General features: G+C 41.3%; 1 protein-coding gene across 1 annotated transcript in view; it reads right to left on the reverse strand.

Annotated features, from left to right (window-relative positions):
* The window catches only part of fbn1 (fibrillin 1), a 98,427-nt gene that overhangs the window by 13,231 nt on the left and 66,343 nt on the right, over positions 1–18,853 (reverse strand). Inside the window, exons 37-57 of the mRNA XM_015953558.3 lie at positions 17,948–18,070; positions 17,739–17,861; positions 17,349–17,516; positions 13,417–13,485; positions 13,175–13,300; positions 10,993–11,115; positions 10,748–10,906; positions 10,588–10,659; positions 10,388–10,513; positions 10,193–10,315; positions 7,816–7,941; positions 7,612–7,728; positions 7,403–7,528; positions 7,204–7,323; positions 6,555–6,680; positions 1,675–1,827; positions 1,493–1,555; positions 1,290–1,409; positions 1,076–1,195; positions 872–994; positions 285–416 (exon numbers count right to left, since the gene is read on the reverse strand). Of these exons, the coding sequence (XP_015809044.1) occupies positions 285–416; positions 872–994; positions 1,076–1,195; positions 1,290–1,409; positions 1,493–1,555; positions 1,675–1,827; positions 6,555–6,680; positions 7,204–7,323; positions 7,403–7,528; positions 7,612–7,728; positions 7,816–7,941; positions 10,193–10,315; positions 10,388–10,513; positions 10,588–10,659; positions 10,748–10,906; positions 10,993–11,115; positions 13,175–13,300; positions 13,417–13,485; positions 17,349–17,516; positions 17,739–17,861; positions 17,948–18,070 (2,538 nt within the window). The remainder of the gene's footprint in view (positions 1–284; positions 417–871; positions 995–1,075; positions 1,196–1,289; positions 1,410–1,492; positions 1,556–1,674; positions 1,828–6,554; positions 6,681–7,203; positions 7,324–7,402; positions 7,529–7,611; positions 7,729–7,815; positions 7,942–10,192; positions 10,316–10,387; positions 10,514–10,587; positions 10,660–10,747; positions 10,907–10,992; positions 11,116–13,174; positions 13,301–13,416; positions 13,486–17,348; positions 17,517–17,738; positions 17,862–17,947; positions 18,071–18,853) is intronic.

Genomic DNA, 18,853 nt, shown 5'->3' on the forward strand with positions numbered 1-18,853 from the left:
ACACACACACACACACACACACACACACACACACAAAGGAGGGAAAATTTACATATTTAGAGCTTGGAGACTATTGTCGGCCAATGGAAAGTCCTTATCAATCAACTTCTAGACACTTATAGATATGCTGAAAATTATTCCAATTGTGTTTACATCTTGCCATCCTACATCTGACAGCTCAGATGGGAGAACATTTAAAAATTTCAGGTCTCCAGACAAACGTGGGCAAGACTCTGTATGGTTAGCATGTTTAGTAATAAATCTTAGGTCAGTGCAATCATTACCCATGCATCCATCTCCATTGGGTTGGCGTGTGTATCCAGGTGAGCAGATGCACATATATGTACCAATCAGGTTCTTGCAGGTCATTCCTCTGCTGGCACAGTCATCTACACCGTCTTCACACTCATTCTGATCTAGAAAACAGAAAACACACTGAAATTGACAGGATGCAGGCATTTTTCCACTGAGGGCGTTACATCAACGCTCATGTAAAATACACAAGCTCTTCTGGGTTAGCAGATGTGTAGCAGGAGATCAGATAGTCTGTTTGAAGCTTCACTGTAAACGGTGACACTACAGACGGGTTCCTCCTGTCTTAGTGCGTCCCTACAAATACACCCGTTGTCATGGTGACCAAACCATCTCAGTGAGTGGAGGAATAAACAGTGACTTGTCCGGTTACAGTTTTCAGACTGTTTTAAGCTGATCCCAGACAGAAAGCCCTTGAGGATCTTAGATAGTGAGTTATGTAACTTCATGGATGGGGCCACCATGTCTGGGGTACTTTGTTTATTCTCAATGAACACTTCCCAGTAAATGGGCTGTGAGAGAAAGCTGAGAGCACGAGTGAGTCACTTCACTGTGGTACCTTTGCACATCCTCCTGTCCTCTCGCAGGATGTATCCTGTAGGACATTTACACTCATACGAGCCCACAACATTAACACAGCGAAAGGCACACAGGAGAGGATTCTGGGCACACTCATTGATGTCTGGAGAAGAAATAAAAAGTAGCAGGTTACAAATAAACACTGCACACCATGAAGACGAATCTCAGATTCAATCTCACACACCTTCACAGGTCATCATTGGTCCAGGCTCGAAGCCGTCATCACACGAACACTCAAAGGCGCCAATGACGTTAGTACATGTACCGTTTCCACAGGGATTACCAATGTCACACTCATTTGTGTCTGCATCAAAGAGCGTTTTCTGTTACTTAGACTACTGCTGACCAAATCTGTGACAGACAGCAGCAAAAACAAAGAAAGAAGAGTAAGAACAGACCTTCACATCGGACTCCACTGCTATCCAAATGATATCCCAAGGGACATTCACAACGGAAGGAGCCGTCTGTGTTGATGCACTGGCCATTAATGCATGGATCATTGAGGCATTCATTGATATCTAAAATAAACAAAACAAAGTGAAATCCCATCCCTAAAGTTAATAAAATGGTGTACAACAGTACAGATTCAATGGTCACAAACCTTTTGGGTGGTCATCCGGACCCCGCTCATACCCCTCATTAGGACAGAGGATGCGATAAGCCTCTGGAACCAACAAATCATAAATACCAGTGATTAATTCTGATGTGAGCTTCAGAAGATTTGGGTGTTTTCTGGCATGTATGTTTTTTGTTACAGCTGTGTGTGAAAGGAAGTGTACACACCCTCTCCTTTGCTGGGGCAGATTTCACAGGGGCTTCCCCAGCCTTGTCCAGGCATTCCAGTGCAGCAGCACTCTGCTTTAGACGTGTTCTGAGGCTTCGGAACGAGGCAGCGCCCATTTTCAAACTTGGTGTAGCAGTAGTGCACACGGGTATCTGAAGGTTGATACAGAGGACGAATGTAGTGAATGCAAGTGATGAAGAGGATCTCCAGATCCTTCCGAAAAATGCTCATATTATCTTTTTGAATTCCCAGGTCCTTCTCGTAAAAATATTATAAAAGGACTAACAATACTACAAAAAAAAAGTCTTGAGTTAATAAAAACTAAGCCCAAAGGCAGAAGCAGTGGTTCAAGAACACGGTATACCCAAATATTTCATCGCTTTTAGAACCACTTTAAGCAATTATTTATAGAAATCTTCTGTGTATCAGATACTCAAAACTTTAGACCCTGCTTCTATTCATTTGACTCATATTTAATGAAGGTTACACACATTTTTTAACTCTTACAAAGTCTCATTAGCATTTTAACCAGTTTGAAGGACTGACTTTGGGAAACTCAGATTTTTATTATTTTTATGCCATGTTTTTGTAGATTTTCTGGCATGTTTGGAATTACTGGGCCATTTCATTACTGTGCAACACTGATGGTTGAATGATCTCATTTCTAAAATGTCTTGGTATACATGTCTTTTAATGTCTGTGACTACTAACAGTGTTTTTTTTTTGGGACTCTGGTAGTTTGTCCTAAAGTTGAAGTGGTAGCAGCTGACTGTTTGTCCTTCTCTGCTGATAGTATTGGCCAATTGCTGTTTTAATTTTTAAATGGGAGCAGTACTCTTTGGTCTTGGTTTCATTTGTACCAGCATTAGCTCAACTGTTCTGTCAGATGAAAACTCTAAACAGAGGACATTTCAGAAGCTTCTAAATGAAGGGATAGCAATTATGCTTACCTTTTACACAAAAATACTCATCAAAACAGCCCAAAAATGCCTTAAAGCTTGATACTGCCCAAAGGTCTGCGACACATTGCACATCGAATTGAACATATGATAAAGATTCAGTCTAAATCCCACTGATGTTGGGTTTGCCACGTTAACTCCTCAGTTATGCAAGTATTAGAATAAACAGTTTTTTAACAAGTCATTACACCAGGTAAACACAACCATAGCTTCTGTATTTGGGATTAGCTGTTGTTAACTTATTGAGTAAAGCACAACCTTTTTTCCAGTAAATTTCAGAGGGATCAATGACTTTCTGTCAAACTTTGACTAATGTTTTCATAGGTCAGTGATATTTCCTGTTCAGCATCACTTACACACACTCATCTCAACACAGTATTAAAACTATTTGTCTAATAGTTTTTCTGCCTGGAGCTACTCGTAAAAGCATGAACTCCTTAAGAAGTGTCCTTTGGTATCGGGCAAAATCCTGATAGCAGAAGAACTCTACCTTATAGGAGGGGTGTGTGGATTAGGCCTGTTTATTCAGCACATACCAGAGATGCTACAATAGACCGAGACATATCCTGAAGGTCAAATCAATGTTCTTCATTATGTTCTCAAATATGTATAAAACTTTAGTCACCTTAGATTCTACCCAGGTAAACTGGTAAACTGTGTTTTTTAGCTGTGAATAGAAGTCTGGATGAAGACTTTGATCAGATGTTTAATGTTTTTCTATAAGTAAGAAACTAAGTAAGTTAAGTAAGTAACTTTTATTGTGACCCAGTGTCAGCTCGTCCATTACCAGTCTCACGGTACGACGAAGAAGATAGGAAACATGAAAATGAAACTAAACAATCTATACATCATACAGGGAGTGCAGAATTATTTGGCAAGTTGTATTTTTGAGGAATAATTTTATTATTGAACAACAACCATGTTCTCAATGAACCCCAAAACTCATTAATATCAAAGCTGAATGTTTTTGGAAGTAGGTTTTAGTTTGTTTTTAGTTTAAGCTATTTTAGGGGGATATCTGTGTGTGCAGGTGACTGTTACTGTGCATAATTATTAGGCAACTTAAAAAACAAATATATACCCATTTCAATTATTTATTTTTACCAGTGAAACCAATATAACATCTCCACATTCCCAAATATACATTTCTGACATTCAAAAACAATACAAAAACAAATCAGCGACCAATATAGCCACCTTTCTTTGCAAGGACACTCAAAAGCCTGCCATCCATGGATTCTGTCAGTGTTTTGATCTGTTCACCATCAACATTGTGTGCAGCAGCAACCACAGCCTCCCAGACACTGTTCAGAGAGGTGTACTGTTTTCCCTCCTTGTAAATCTCACATTTGATGATGGACCACAGGTTCTCAATGGGGTTCAGATCAGGTGAACAAGGAGGCCATGTCATTAGTTTGTCTTCTTTTATACCCTTTCTTGCCAGCCACGCTGTGGAGTACTTGGACGCGTGTGATGGAGCATTGTCCTGCATGAAAATCATGTTTTTCTTGAAGGATGCAGACTTCTTCCTGTACCACTGCTTGAAGAAGGTGTCTTCCAGAAACTGGCAGTAGGACTGGGAGTTGAGCTTGACTCCATCCTCAACCCAAAAAGGCCCCACAAGCTCATCTTTGATGATACCAGCCCAAACCAGTACTCCACCTCCACCTTGCTGGCGTCTGAGTGGGACTGGAGCTCTCTGCCCTTTACCAATCCAGCCACGGGCCCATCCATCAGGCCCATCAAGACTCACTCTCATTTCATCAGCCCATAAAACCTTAGAAAAATCAGTCTTGAGATATTCCTTGACGTTTCAGCTTGTGAGTCTTGTTCAGTGGTGGTCGTCTTTCAGCCTTTCTTACCTTGGCCATGTCTCTGAGTATTGCACACCTTGTGCTTTTGGGCACTCCAGTGATGTTGCAGCTCTGAAATATGGCCAAACTGGTGGCAAGTGGCATCTTAGCAGCTGCACGCTTTCCCTTTCTGTGGAATTCAAACTCCAAACCATCTTTCATGGTATGTACGGAAAGCCCATTATTCTGTCACTGGTCTGCCGGTTTTCCATCAATGAACCTGGAAACGCCCATCAGGACCTGCATATTTGGAGACGTTCTGATCTAGCTGTCTATTAAAACTTGACAAACGGCCGCATCTGTCAGCTTGCACTTTTAGTTGTCTTCATAGAAAAAGTCAGCTCTGGGCACATCAACTCCATCCACAATCAGTGGAATTCACCTCCGCTTTCAGTGGTATTAATATTCTTGCTGATCTATACATGACAGGTGTTTTTTTAACATCAATCAGCAGCAATGTAAAATGTTATAAATCTGTGCTCGGAGATCCATGTTTGTCTTGTTCCTCCCTGAATATTCAGGCACTTAGTTGTAACGAGAACCATATGGCCATGCTCTCCTGCTAACTCTGGCCTTCAGTAAGCTCAACACAAATAAGCCTTCTGACTACCACACACACACACACGCACGCACGCACGCACGCACGCACGCACGCACACACACACACACACACACACACACACACACACACACGCACACACACACCAGGCTGGAAGGCAAAAATCACACACATGCCCACCTGGAGTTGTAAAAGGAATGTCAAAGAGTGTCATGTTGCTTTCCACCAGCTAACCGATTTGTCGGCCAGCCCGCTGAGCAGATTGATTTTGTTCTGCACACATGCGCTATGCAAGCACGTGTGAATGTTCTCCAACATTCATATTTTCTAGTTTGTTTAATCAAATGTAATATTTGATATTTATCAAGAAGCCAATGAAAAATGTAGGTTTTGGAATATGTGAGATGAGTGTTAAAAAACAGCATAAGGTTTCAATAATCGAACAATAAATTATGAAATAAAAGCAAAATTGGCAAACACTGAAGGCGCTGATTCAAACCTGAATGGGCTCACGAATATTCAATGGTAGTAACTAATTAACTAAACCAACACAGCTTTATGATTTGAAACATATCTTTAATAACAGTTTCCTATCGCTGCCAAATATCTAAAGTATGGATCCAACCTGGACCAGCATGGCCTGCAAGCTCTCCTTTATTCTTGCTTTCTTTCTCTTTTCCTGATACTAAAGACTCAGATCGTACTCAAACTACATATTTTTAGGTGTTCTTCATGTCAGAAATGGGCCAAAGTTAACTTTTTACCATGTTTTCTAATCTTGAATCTATAACTGTTTGGCTACGGTGATGTAGTAATTTTTCATTTAAACTGAAGAAGAAATTATGCAAATATTGTAAATCTGCAGGAAATCTTTAATTTGTGAGTTCATTTCAAAATAGGAATTTTTCTACACCAACTGATAACTAACTGGAAGCTAAAACTGAAGAAGTGCTGAATGACACATTTACAAATTAAGGCTCTAACTAAAATCCAAATCTTGTTATGATCTTTGTCACTTTCAATAACATAAAGGTTTGCTCTGTGGTATAGTCCTTCTGGAGAACTTTTGATCTACCTCAAGGTCGCTATTTCTCACTCTCCACCCAACTACCCCCCCCCCCCAAAAAAAAAAAACAATTAGACAAGAACTACTGAGACTGGGGAGAAAAGTGAAATGAAAACTGTAAAACACCTCGCTGAACTGATGAAGTCATCACATCAGTGTTTGCAGTGGGAACTCCCTAACAGAGGACTCAGCACGGTCCCGCCCAATCCAAAAACACACTGCAGAATGTACACGAATGCACACAAACTCACAAGTGAGGGAATGGAAAACTGATCTGCTCAGAGCCTCCCTTGTTTTTGTTGGGGCAGCAGAAGCAGCTGGAGCTCAGTAAGATGTGAAAGAGCCAGAAACATTCAACGACCTGCTGCTTCATCTCCATGTTGTCCTGTAAAGCTGATGAATAATTCTCCTTTCCTCAATCCACACATGCACTTATAATTACCTAAACATCTGCGTCCCGAGGCAGAGAGCTGGAAGCCCTCAGGGCACAAGCAGGTGAAGCTTCCGTCGGTGTTGGAGCAGGTTCCAAACGTACAGATCTCAGGCGAATTGGAACACTCATCAATATCTGGAGTAAGTGAGGAAAAATGTGACTCATCACTTGTGCATATCCATGAAAATTCCACTTGATCTGCCTTAATAACTGCAGGGATGATATCTCGCCATGAAGTCATTTGCATCAATGTGATAAAACAAAATGTAATTCCTTTAGTGGATCATCGGATAGAAGGAATTTCATCTGGAAAAGCCTCAAAGTCGTGTGTTTGCTAATCAAAAAGAACAGCTGCTGCTGCTGAGAATTCACTGCTGTTCCGCCCTGCTTCCAGGAAAAGAGTGCAAAGCAGGAATGTGTTGCAGTCTGCTGAATATCTCTTCATCAGACCCACTTTATAAACAGTCTTAGTGTTCTGGTTTAGGCCAGCTCTTAGGGCGACATTTTCCCTTCTCATTTGTGTATGGAACTGTACGATTCAGATTCACCTCTGTATGAAAACACTCAAGTACTTCAGGAATTCCTGTTTTTTATTTTTATTTTATTTATTATGTCTTCATAATTTATCTAGCATGATGGAAGTAAATAAATAACCAACCTTCACAGGTTTCCTCATGGAGGTAATAGCCAGGAGGGCAAATACACCTGTAGGTTCCATCCATATTCAGACAAGTGCCGGCTCCACATGTGCCTGGATTCACGGTGCACTCATTGATATCTGAGGATAAAGTATAATAAAACAAATGAACAATAAAATCAGTAAATACTACATTTGGAAGAACAAGAAAAACTCTTACCAGCACAAAGCCTGCCGTCTAAAGCCAGCTCGTAGCCATCATTACACACACAGTGGAAGGTTCCCAACGTGTTGACACACTGACCATTTCGACACAAGCCCCTTTGTGTCGAACACTCATCCACATCTGATCGAAACACAAAAGTGTATCAATAAATCAACTAATCCGCTGACTCTTATCAATCCACTCGTGTCAACAGATGTACACACCGATGCAGTCGCTGTTGTGTGAGTTCAGAAAACCTGGGTAGCACAGACAGTTATAGGAGCCCACCGTGTTCTTGCACGTCCCATTGCCACAGGGCTGCCTCTCACACTCATCCACGTCTGAAACCAGAAAGCATGCTCTTATTTTTTTTTTATCTCAGATTAAACTTCTCACAAGAACTTAAACAAATTACATTTTAAACTAACCGACACACATGGACTGGTCCCGGGTTGTTTTGTAGCCATTGGGGCAAAGGCAGCGGTAGCTTCCCACAAAGTCAATGCACTGACCAGGATTACATATACCCGGGTTCTCAAGGCACTCATTACGGTCTAAAAACAGGAGAAAAACATCATCACAGAATAATTTTAAATTTTACATCTTCCACTGAGAGGTGCAGAGCAGGGGTGGGCATACTTGTCCCCATTTTGGTGCCTGTACGTTGGGGTTTACCCCAGTAAACGAGAGGGTAGCCTCCCTCCGCCTTTGTGTGGGGGGATGGGTCCTGACTGCGGTTTGTGCTTATGCACCAAACTGTAGCTCAGACTACCCACCCTTTTTGGAGTCATTGGAGGGGGTGCTGGAGAGCGCTCCTTCAAGTGACTCCCTCATTCTGCTGGGGGACTTAAACGCTCATGTGGGCAATGGCAGTGAAACCTGGAGAGGTGTGGTTGAGAGGAACGGCCCTTCTGATGTGAATCTGGTGGTGTTTTGTTACTGTACTTCTTTGCACGTCATGGATTGTGCATAACGAACACCATATTCAGACATAAAGGTGTACAAAAGTGATCTTGGCACCGAGATACCTTATGCCGCAGTTTGACGATTGACTTTTTTGTCGTTTCATCTGATCTGCGGCTGCATGTCTTGGACACTTACTGTAGGTGAAGAGAGGGGTGGCGCTGTCAACTGAACACTACCTGGTGGTGAGTTGGCTTCAATGGTGGGGGAGGAAACCGGCCAGACCTGGCAGGCCTAAACGTATTGTGAGGGTCTGACTCTCCTGTCAGACGGAGCTTCAATTCCCACCTCCGACCGAATTTCGAACACATCTCGAGGGAAGCGTGGGACATTGAGTCTGAGTGGGCCATGTTCCATGCTTCTATTGTTGAGGCAGCTGACCGGAGCTGCGATCGCAGGGCTGTCGGTGCCTGTCGAGGTGGCAACCCCCGAACTAACACTTGCCCAGCTTGGGCCGTCCCAAACCAAGCCCCCGTCTCACATGCGGTTATAGAGACAAGTCAGCGAGCAGCGCACACAACACCCCGTCCCTCCCCCCACATTTGGCGGGATAGACGAGTCGCGAGTAGCAACCTCCCCTGCTGACAGCCGACGGTACATAAAAATGCCAGGGCCAAATTTTGGTCCCAGTCCCCCCCTGCCCACTGCTACTCCACGTCAAGAGGAGCCAGTTGCGGTAGCTCAGGCATTTGGTCAGGATGCCTCCTGGATGTCTCCCTGGTGAGGCTCCAACTGGGAGGAGACCCAAGGGAAGACCCAGGACACGTTGGAGGGACTATGTCTCTCACCTAGCCAGGGAACGCCTTGGGATTACCTCGGACGAGCTGGCCCAAGTAGCTGGGGAGAGAGAAGTCTGGGCGTCTCGACTTAAGCTGCTGCCCCTGCGACCCGACTCCGGATAAGCGGAAGAGAATGGATCAATGGATTTTCTTATACTATCCAAATGATGCAACCCAGAGATAAAATCAATAAGTAAAAAAAAAAAATTAAAACTGCTAAAATCAGTAACTTGTGTGGATTTATTGCTTTACATTAGATTAAAGTTCTTGTATCTCACCCACACCATTATTGTTTAATTTTGATGAGAAATGCAATTTGAGGCTGGGGGATGGTGGTCATTCTGCTCCCCAAACAGTTCAGATTTTCCTAAATAGAGTCTGTTTAGTTCTTAGGACTTTCATGAAAAGCAGGAAGCGAAACAGGATGTTGACTTAACATTTCCTTATCGGTTCAGACTCTCCAGACTGACAGCAACATGTTGGAGATATGCTGCAGCACATGTTCAACAGCTCAACACATGCTTCACATCCTCTCCTCCTTAATAACAAGCAAACCATGAAAAAAAAATCCCTCTCAGCCTAACTGTCACTGAGTTGCCATTTTTGGTTTAACTCTCGCACATCATGGTCAGGAATGCATAGTTCAAAGAATCTCGTATAAGTGAGGAAGACAGCTTTAAACCACAAGAAGGAACAGCAAAGTAACTCTGTATCAGTCATTTAAATTAGCTGCTGCTTTTGTCTTTAACCCTCTCAGGCTCAAAATAAGTTTTGATAAAAGGACGAACAACTAAGTCCTTCAGGGGTACTTCTGAGTTAAAAATGCTCATGAAATACGTACATGGAGTAACCAGGTAGGCAGGTTTTAACGTTGCAAATCTGCAACGCCTGCCTCCAGAGGGTTAAAACCTCTGATCTAATTGTTCTCATTTATCAGGACTAAACAATCAGCTAAAGAGTGGATAAACCCTGACAACCAAATTTCACATCACATGTTATACGTTTCACTGACACGTTTTCATTTTCTGTTTAAACAGGACAACAGATTCCTACAGTTCCTTACCAAGACATTGTCCAGTGGGGGTGAAGCGATATCCAGATTTACATTCACAGCGGTAGCTTCCAGGCACGTTCAAACAGTCAGCATTCTGCTGGCAGACTGGCCCATTCTGACACTCGTCAATATCTGGGTTCAGCAAGGAAACATCTGTTATTGTCTGCAGCCTTCAGAAGCTATCCCCCGAAGAATTGGTCTTACCTTCACAAATCAGTAGCTTGTCGTTGTAAATGAAACCCACGGGGCACTCACACCTGAAGCTACCAATCATGTTGATGCACACACCGTTCTCACACACTCCTGGGATTTCTCTGCACTCATCAATATCTAGACACAAGAGGACATAATAAGCAAAAACAACTTAAGTCTTATCACTCAAATAATTAAATGGGAAAACTTACCAATAACTCTTCCTGTTGTGATGTCGATGTAATAGCCTGGCCTCTCGCTGCCGCACAGGACTGCAAACTCATCTGAGTGTGCAAACAGTAGAAATGCATATATGCTGGTTTCAAGATTTATACTCTTTTCACAAAAGCCCACCCTGACACTAGACCTCACCAGTGTTGGGCACAGGACACTGTTCACAAGGCTTGTTCCACGCATGGCCAATGTTGTAGGAGCAGCAGCACATCTTTTTAGTCATGTTGAAGTTCAGCTCACCATCACATGTCCTGTTGTCTGAGTAAAAGTTCCTGTAGCAATAGCTCTTCCTCATGTCTGTGTGGGTTCAAGATGAAATATTGTGTTATTACTGTATTACTGCCACACTTTATTACACATTCAAAAGACAGATGCAGACTTACCCATACAGTTGTGCCCTCCATTCACCTGCATGTAGTCCACAGGGCAAATACAAGTGTAGTTCCCAATGGTGTTGTAGCACTTACCCGGACCACAGATTCCTGGTTGTTCACACTCATCAAAATCTGCACATAAAGATGGTGATTAAGACTTGAAACGTCCCAGTGAGAGCTGGCCTGAACCAAAAGGCTCTAGATTCTAGGAATAAAATTTCCTGGCAAAGACTGACAGGACAAAAGTTATAATTGCTTAATCAACTGTTCCCACAAAATAAATCTCCCAGAAGCGGTTTGTGATGTGATCCTTTAGAAAAATTCTCATAAATATTTGGTGCCCCATGTGAAAACCCATAGATGATTGTTAAAACTACATAAAAAAATCATGTAGTTTAAAGGTGAGTTAACTCGTTTAGTCGACACATTTGCAGTGGTAGGAATGAATGCCTTATAAGTCATACTCGGGGTACAAAAAGCCCAGTCGTGCATGTTTTAGGACCTAGAAGGTTGTCAGATCAGAGGGGAGCTTCAGACGGCAGGATTTGGAATCTTACTTCCTGATATTTCGATATCTCACCTCTGATTGGATAACACGACACTACCACTGACTCTGTTTGCTCAGCAACATGGATGTTTTATCTTCACAAATAACAAAAGCTGAGAGGAGCTTCCACCGTGTGGTGGAGTTGCTAATGCTAACAGTTAACATTAAAAATGTTTCTTTCCATGAACCGCACCTTTAAATAACTCTTATACAGGGTCCCAAGCCTTATTTATGTTGATGGTGATTGTTCATGAAAACGTATGTTTATAATAGTAATAATGATAATCACTGTATTTATAAAGCACTTTCAGTCCTGAAAATCATTTAGAATTAAAAAAAGATAAACTTAAAGCAAACAAAGTAACACACAACGAGTGACTAGACTGTGTAGATGTAGTTCTGATCCTCACAATGTAGACGCCCACTTTTGTTCTTTTGGGCAACAAACATAGAAATTCAAATACCTCCAGCCAGATGTCATTGTCTAAAGCTCTGCCTCCTCTGCTCCTCTCTGGTCCCATTTCTCTTTTCTAAAAACCCCCTCCTCGTTTATCCTTTTCCATCCTGTTTCATTCTTCTGACTCTCACACTCTCCATCATCTTTGGCCTGCCTTCCGAGGACAAATCATACTTCCCTTAGGAGAGGGCTGACCACATCAGAGTCTAGCTCCTCTGGGCACAGTTAGGAGCTCATCATCCTGACTGAGCTCTGCTGGGTTAGCAACAGACAGGAACTAGAACAGACACATGCTAATATCCAATGAGCTACAGCAGGCCAACATTTCCTTCTCTTTCTGTTCTCAGTGCTTTTTTCCTCTTAATGTGTCGCTTACGTGAACGTGAACAAAACAAAGGAGATGATTTTAGACTTCAGAAGAAACAGGGTGGAGTCAAACACTGTTTCCATCATGGGAGAAGAAGTGGAGGTGGTTGAGGAACACAAATACCTTGGAGTTCACCTGGACAACAGACTGGACTGGAGAAAGAACAGTGAAGCCGTTTACAAGAAGGGACACAGCAGACTGCACTTCTTGAGGATGCTTAGGTCCTTCAATGTCTGTAGCAAGATGCTGCAGATCTTCTACAAGTCTGTTGTTGAGAGTGTAATCTCTTCAGCTATCGTCTGTTAGGGTAGCAGCATCAGAAGCAGGGACCTGAAAAGGCTCAACAGCCTAATAATAAAGGCTGGTTCTGTTCTGGGGACGACTGTGGAACCACTGGAGGAGATAATGCAAAGAAGGATTCTCCAGAGATTCAAGAAAATTATGGACAACCCTGAGCATTCTCTTCACAAGACTGTCCGACAACGGAAGAGTGTCTTCAGTCAGAGGCTTCTTCAGTTTCGCTGCAACACTGACGACTACTGGAGATCCTTCCTGTTAACAGCCATTGTAATATACAACAACTCTTTGATGACTTGATTATTATTATTATTCTGAGCTACTACAGCAATCAATTTCCCTCTGGGATTAATAAAGTATTTTTGAATTGAACTGAATTGAAATGAATTAACGATGGTCACTACGGATGGATTAAAATTCCTTCCTCATGAAAACAGCCCAGGGCATGAGATCAAGAGGGATAAGTCACCTGTGTGTTCCTATTCTGTGGAGATGTGCAGGAATATATGCATGCGTTTAATACCTTCACAGACTCTGGTGTCTGGGTTGAGGACGAAGCCTCGTGGACATTCACACTGGAAACTTCCGAAAGTGTTGATGCACTGTCCTCCCTGGCACAAGCCCGGAAGTTCCTGGCATTCATTGATGTCTGTCGACAAGAAAAGAGGAAACACTTAGTGGCAGTGTGTGTGCGTGTGTCCATGCGTGCGTACATGCGTGTGTGTGCATTTAATGTACACAATTTATGGCATAGTTCTGCCTGACCTTCCAAGATGACTGTGATCGGGTTTGGTCTGAAGCCCTCTCCCCCAGGACACAACGTCTTGTACTCAGCTGCAGCACAGAATGCAAATTACAATAAACCACAAAGTCATAACAAGCAAACACCAATAAAGTCTGTAATTTTGTCGTATTTGCCAGAACTGGCTCACGGATACTGAGACTCTGAAATTGGGACACATGCGCGATTGATTAGAACGTCTAAAAAGAAGTTTTTTTTTTCTTCCAGAACTTTCCCCTGAGTCCTCCACCAAGTCCAGAGGCCTGGAGATGACTGCAGCTCCCCAGAATTACAAAGTCAAGAGATAACTTTTTGTTCCTGTCACAACAGCAAGCATTTCCTCAAGCTGAACAGGATGAGTCATTGTCTGCATTGTTTCGAACCATCTGCTTGCAATTTCCAAGTTAGTTGGACAAAGCTGTCTCGTCTTTACCAGCAACAAAAAGTTACAGCAAACATTGATCGCATTACAACAGAATGTGAGTCTGTTTACTGGCAAAGCAGCTGACCAACACCTACTTAGGGTTTGATTCCCACTGGAGGATTTCTACACCAGTGTTCCTCCTGATTGACTCAGAGAAAGACAATCTTCAAATAAACTGGTAGAGGTGCTTCTTTCATTTTACAGAACAGCTACCACACAAATTTCTTTTCATTAAAAGCATCTGCCACAAGGTGACATTATAACTTTAAATTTCCTTCATCCCCCTATTTACCGGGAGGATAAAATCTCTGACTTTACAACTCCCAGATTGACTTTCATTCCTGGTGGGAAGAGTAATGAGCAGTAGACAGAAAGTTTACACAACTCCGGTACAAATCCAAGAGAAAGAAATAAAAAAATACGCCAATAAAATAAAACATCTTTCAGATTGTGACATCACATGTCTGATCAGTATCCAATATTTATATTTTCAGAAGAACAAATAAACATCTAAATGTTTTGTTATATCTTGGGCCCATGTGGAGCATTGGCCTAAGAAACATTCTGCAGTGACCATGCTGTTTACGTCATTTTAAGAATCAGATCAGGTTCCACTCCGATAAATATGTTAGAATTTGCTGCAGAAAGAGGAACGGTTGTGCTTTAGTCTGTGCATTTGTGCACGTACGTTTGTGTACAAGCACATTTTTTCATTGAATCTTTCAAAAAAATTACACATACAACTGATTAAAATTGTTGTGACAAATCAGCAAACAAGCTAGGTTTTGAACACACAAAACTCTCACCCCTCCCCTCAGGTATCTTCCCTGAAACGCTTCTGCCAGAAATGGAAACCTGTGATGCTGGAGGATACGAGACCTAACCCTAAAAGCCACTGTTTTCTACGTCCAAATGTATTTTGCTGTCCATGACTTCAAATGGTGCTTTTCTTTTTGGGACTCTGGTAGTTTATCCTAGAGTTGAAGTGGTAGCAGCTGGCTGTTTCTCCTTCTCCGATATTATTCAGCGAAAAACCTCTCACACCATTGATAGGGGTGGGTACCTTTGAATCGATACGGTACCAATACACGGTAATTATGAATCAATACCGATACTTTACTGTACTAATTTTTGATACATTTGAATGTTTAATAATTATTTAAATCTCTTTTTTAATTAAATATATATTTTTTCTCAGTATTCAACCATATTTGATAAATATCAGGATAAATAATGTACAACTCTTTGTATTTTATCATTGTAGAGTTGTACAAAATTCTTCAATATGAAAACCTTTAACCACAACTGTTTCTAAATGATATAAAAATTGAAACCCAGCTCCATGGACTCCTATTCCTCTTCTCTGCCCTATGGAATAACTCTGATGAGGAGTCCATATATTATAAACTACAAATGAAATCAAAACAAACTTTGATACCATTCAACTGCTTGTATTTTAATATTGTGGTGTTTCACAAACTAAACCCAGCTCCATGGACTCCTATTCCTCTCTGGACAACTGTGTGATGGTGGGTCCTTGTAGTTTTATAAACTGCAATTTACACCAAAGCAAACCTCTTTGCTGTGAACTAAATATACTGTGTATCTTCACTCCTTTTGCCGTTCATTTTCAAACTGTTTATTTTTCCTACTCAGAATGTCAGAATTTCCGAGGAGAAAGAAAAAGCACCATTAGCTGATAGCAAAAATATCAAGCTAACGTTATCTTAAACAGTTATTTTTTTTAAGGCGATGATGCCTGGTTTCATCATCACCCAATCACCCACCACATTTAGTATAAATGAAGCCAAACTTTAGAGTGCGTTTGCTTTCATCTAGTTGGAATTTTGGAGTTCCGAGGAGAAAGCGAACACCACAGTAGCTGAACGGAAGCTAAAATATCAAGCTAACGTTTTGTTAAACAGTTTATTTCTGCATCACGCAGCCACCCATCCCATTTAGTGAAGTGAATCCAAACTGTAGAGCTCTCCCTCTTTGCCAAGCTTCTTGCTCTGTTTACAGCTTGCCCGCAGCGACTGATGACATTACGCTCTTGCGCCGGCGCTGCTGTCAGTCTTACCAAGTCTCGCAAGTTCTTGTTATGACTACCGAAACAAGGCACTCTTTCACATGGCGGTGCCTTAAAAAGTACCAAAGTCAGTACCCATCCCTACAAACCAGTGGCGTTCTGTTGCTAACAATGCAAGTGCGTAATGAATGGAGGACCCAGGGAAATGCGGTGGTTCAGTGAAACCGACAACCGAATGGTTCAACAGTTGCTTTTGGTCTGAGGTTTGCAGACAAATGCAAGAGAACCAGTTAATTCTTTTTTTTAATCTGCACAAAATATTAGTAGTTATTCTATGTTAGAATGTTGGTAAGAGGCATGAAAAAAATGTTTAATGCTTATTTATGTTTTTCAAATTTGCTATTGCAGCTTTAACCCAATTAAAGATGGTTGCACAAGCGAAGTGGCTATGGCTTACTCAGGTTAATAAATGTTGAGCTAAAACCATATGGCTGGAAGGAATTTAAAACAGATGGAGCAAGATCTTGGGATTTTACACAAGATTGTGAATGATTATGGTATTTTAGAAATTTGGGAACAAAATGGTGATGACTCAACAAAAGATATTCTAAGTTTAAAACTCTGGCTTAAAAGGGGGGTGGTGATATGCATTCCTTCCTTTCAACACTGTTTCAGAGTAATTTTTACTGATCTGTAAATGTAAAAATAAGAGGAAAATAATGAAAAACTGACATTTCTTATATGGAAACTGTTCATATACTTCATAGCTTCTTGAGAATTGTCTATGAGATTTAAAATAAAGTGAATGTTGACATTTGTTGGCGGTAGAGCTTCACTATGGATGCAAGGAAGAGTCTGTTATTGCACCTTCACAGCTTTTGGCTCGATGTCTTTTACAACATCTAACAAACCTTCCTATTCATTTAAATGCAATGGTGGAGTATCTAAGTAAATCTGTGTTAACTCTAGGGATGTAAGAAAATATCGATTTGGCAATGTATTGTGATATTTCTTCCTGCAATATTATATCGATATTCAAAAGCCATGTATCGAAACATCGTAATTGAAATATATTGTGATACATTTTCCTGCAATAGTATATTGATATTCAAAAGCTGCATTTCTAATTTTTGGAAGAATTTACATGCAAACATTTGTGTACTTTCTTTTTTTTCATGCAGTTCAAACGACGACCAGTAGTTAGCAGAAGTGTGCAATAGGGTTTTGTTTCCTCCATTGAAATGTAAATCCCTCTGTTATGGTTCAAATATTTCATTTTAAACGTAAGTAACAGTTTGGACTGCTTATTGAATTTCCCTACAATAAATTCAGTTTAAAAAAATCCTAATGTCATCTGGCTGAATGTATCGCAATATATCGTGATGCATCGTATCGTCTCCCCTGTATCGTGGTATGTATCGTATCACCTTAATTTCACCAATACACATCCCAAGTTAACTCACATGAGTTGACAGAGGGACATAATTCACACGGAGACCCCCAGCCACGGCCCTCGGAGCAGCAGCAGGATGCTTTGGAAACTCCAACTCCAATCTCATTGGAGCAGTCCAAGTTCACTGAGGCGTCTCCACGGGAACGGGCATCCTTGTAGCAGCTTCCAGAACGAGTGTCTGTATGCACACACACACACACACACACACACACACACACACACACACACACACACACACACACGCACACGCACACACACACACACACACACACACACACACACACACACACACACACACACACACACACACACACACACACACACACACACAGGATTTTGTTATATGTTAACCTAACAACAGCAGCATTTTCCTTTGCAGTGAAAACTTGTTCAGCCTCACCTACACAACCCACCCGAGTGGGGTTAAGTTCAAAGTCTGGTGGGCAGTTGCAGTGGTAGTTTCCAGGGATATTAACACACACCCCATTCATACAGATGGTTGGATCTGCACATTCATTGATGTCTGAAGAAAAAAGAAAAAAATAGGAGTCAATTAAATTATAATTTGCCCTAACACCCTTTATTTACTCCAAGAAATATGTTTTTTACCAGTGCAGTTGCCTCCACTCCTGTCCAGTTCATAACCACGGTTACATTCACACCTAAAAAGTCCTGGAATGTTCCGGCAGCGTCCATTGACACAGATATCAACAAATGTACACTCGTCTATGTCTGTGAGGGAGACAGAGGACAAGTTCTTCAACGTCATTGATCAGACTTCCTTATTATCCAGTCATGTCTGTAGATGAGAGCAGTCTTTTTAAAGTGTTTATTCAAAGAAAATTATTCATATACTTCATGCACAAAGACATAACAAAAACCTTCTATATGTTAAATAACCTACATCTTAACTTGGATTATTACCATCCCAAAAATGCGTTGTCAACAACATTGTGCAAATAATAAACAAATAAATATATATAAGAACTCTAGAGTTTGTTTCTCTCAAAAATCATTTAAAATGATTAGAAGATTAGAAGCATCTTTTCCAGAAGTGATGCTGAAAAACTAGTTCATGCATTTATTACATCAAGACTGGATTACTGTAATTCATTACTCTCAGGAAGTCCACAGAATGTAGTTAAAAGTCTTCAGCTTGTCCAAAATGCTGCAGCTAGAGTTCTGATGAGAATTAAAAAGAGAGATCATATCTCTCCTGTCTTAGCTTCCCTACATTGGCTACTTGTTAAATTCAGAATAGATTTTAAGATCCTCCTTCTCACATATAAAGCTCTTAATAAACAAACTCCATCATACATCAGTGACCTGATTGTTCCATATGTTCTTAACCGAGCACTTCGCTCTCATACTGCAGGTCTACTGGTGGTTCCCAGAATATCTAAAAATAGGATGGGAGGCAGATCTTTTAGCTATCAGGCTCCTCTCTTGTGGAATCAGCTCCCAGCCTTAGTCCATGAGGCAGACACCTTGTCTACTTTTAAGACTAGGCTTAAA

Source organism: Nothobranchius furzeri, chromosome 9 (genome assembly GCF_043380555.1).
Source record: "Nothobranchius furzeri strain GRZ-AD chromosome 9, NfurGRZ-RIMD1, whole genome shotgun sequence".
Classification (NCBI taxonomy): domain Eukaryota; kingdom Metazoa; phylum Chordata; class Actinopteri; order Cyprinodontiformes; family Nothobranchiidae; genus Nothobranchius; species Nothobranchius furzeri.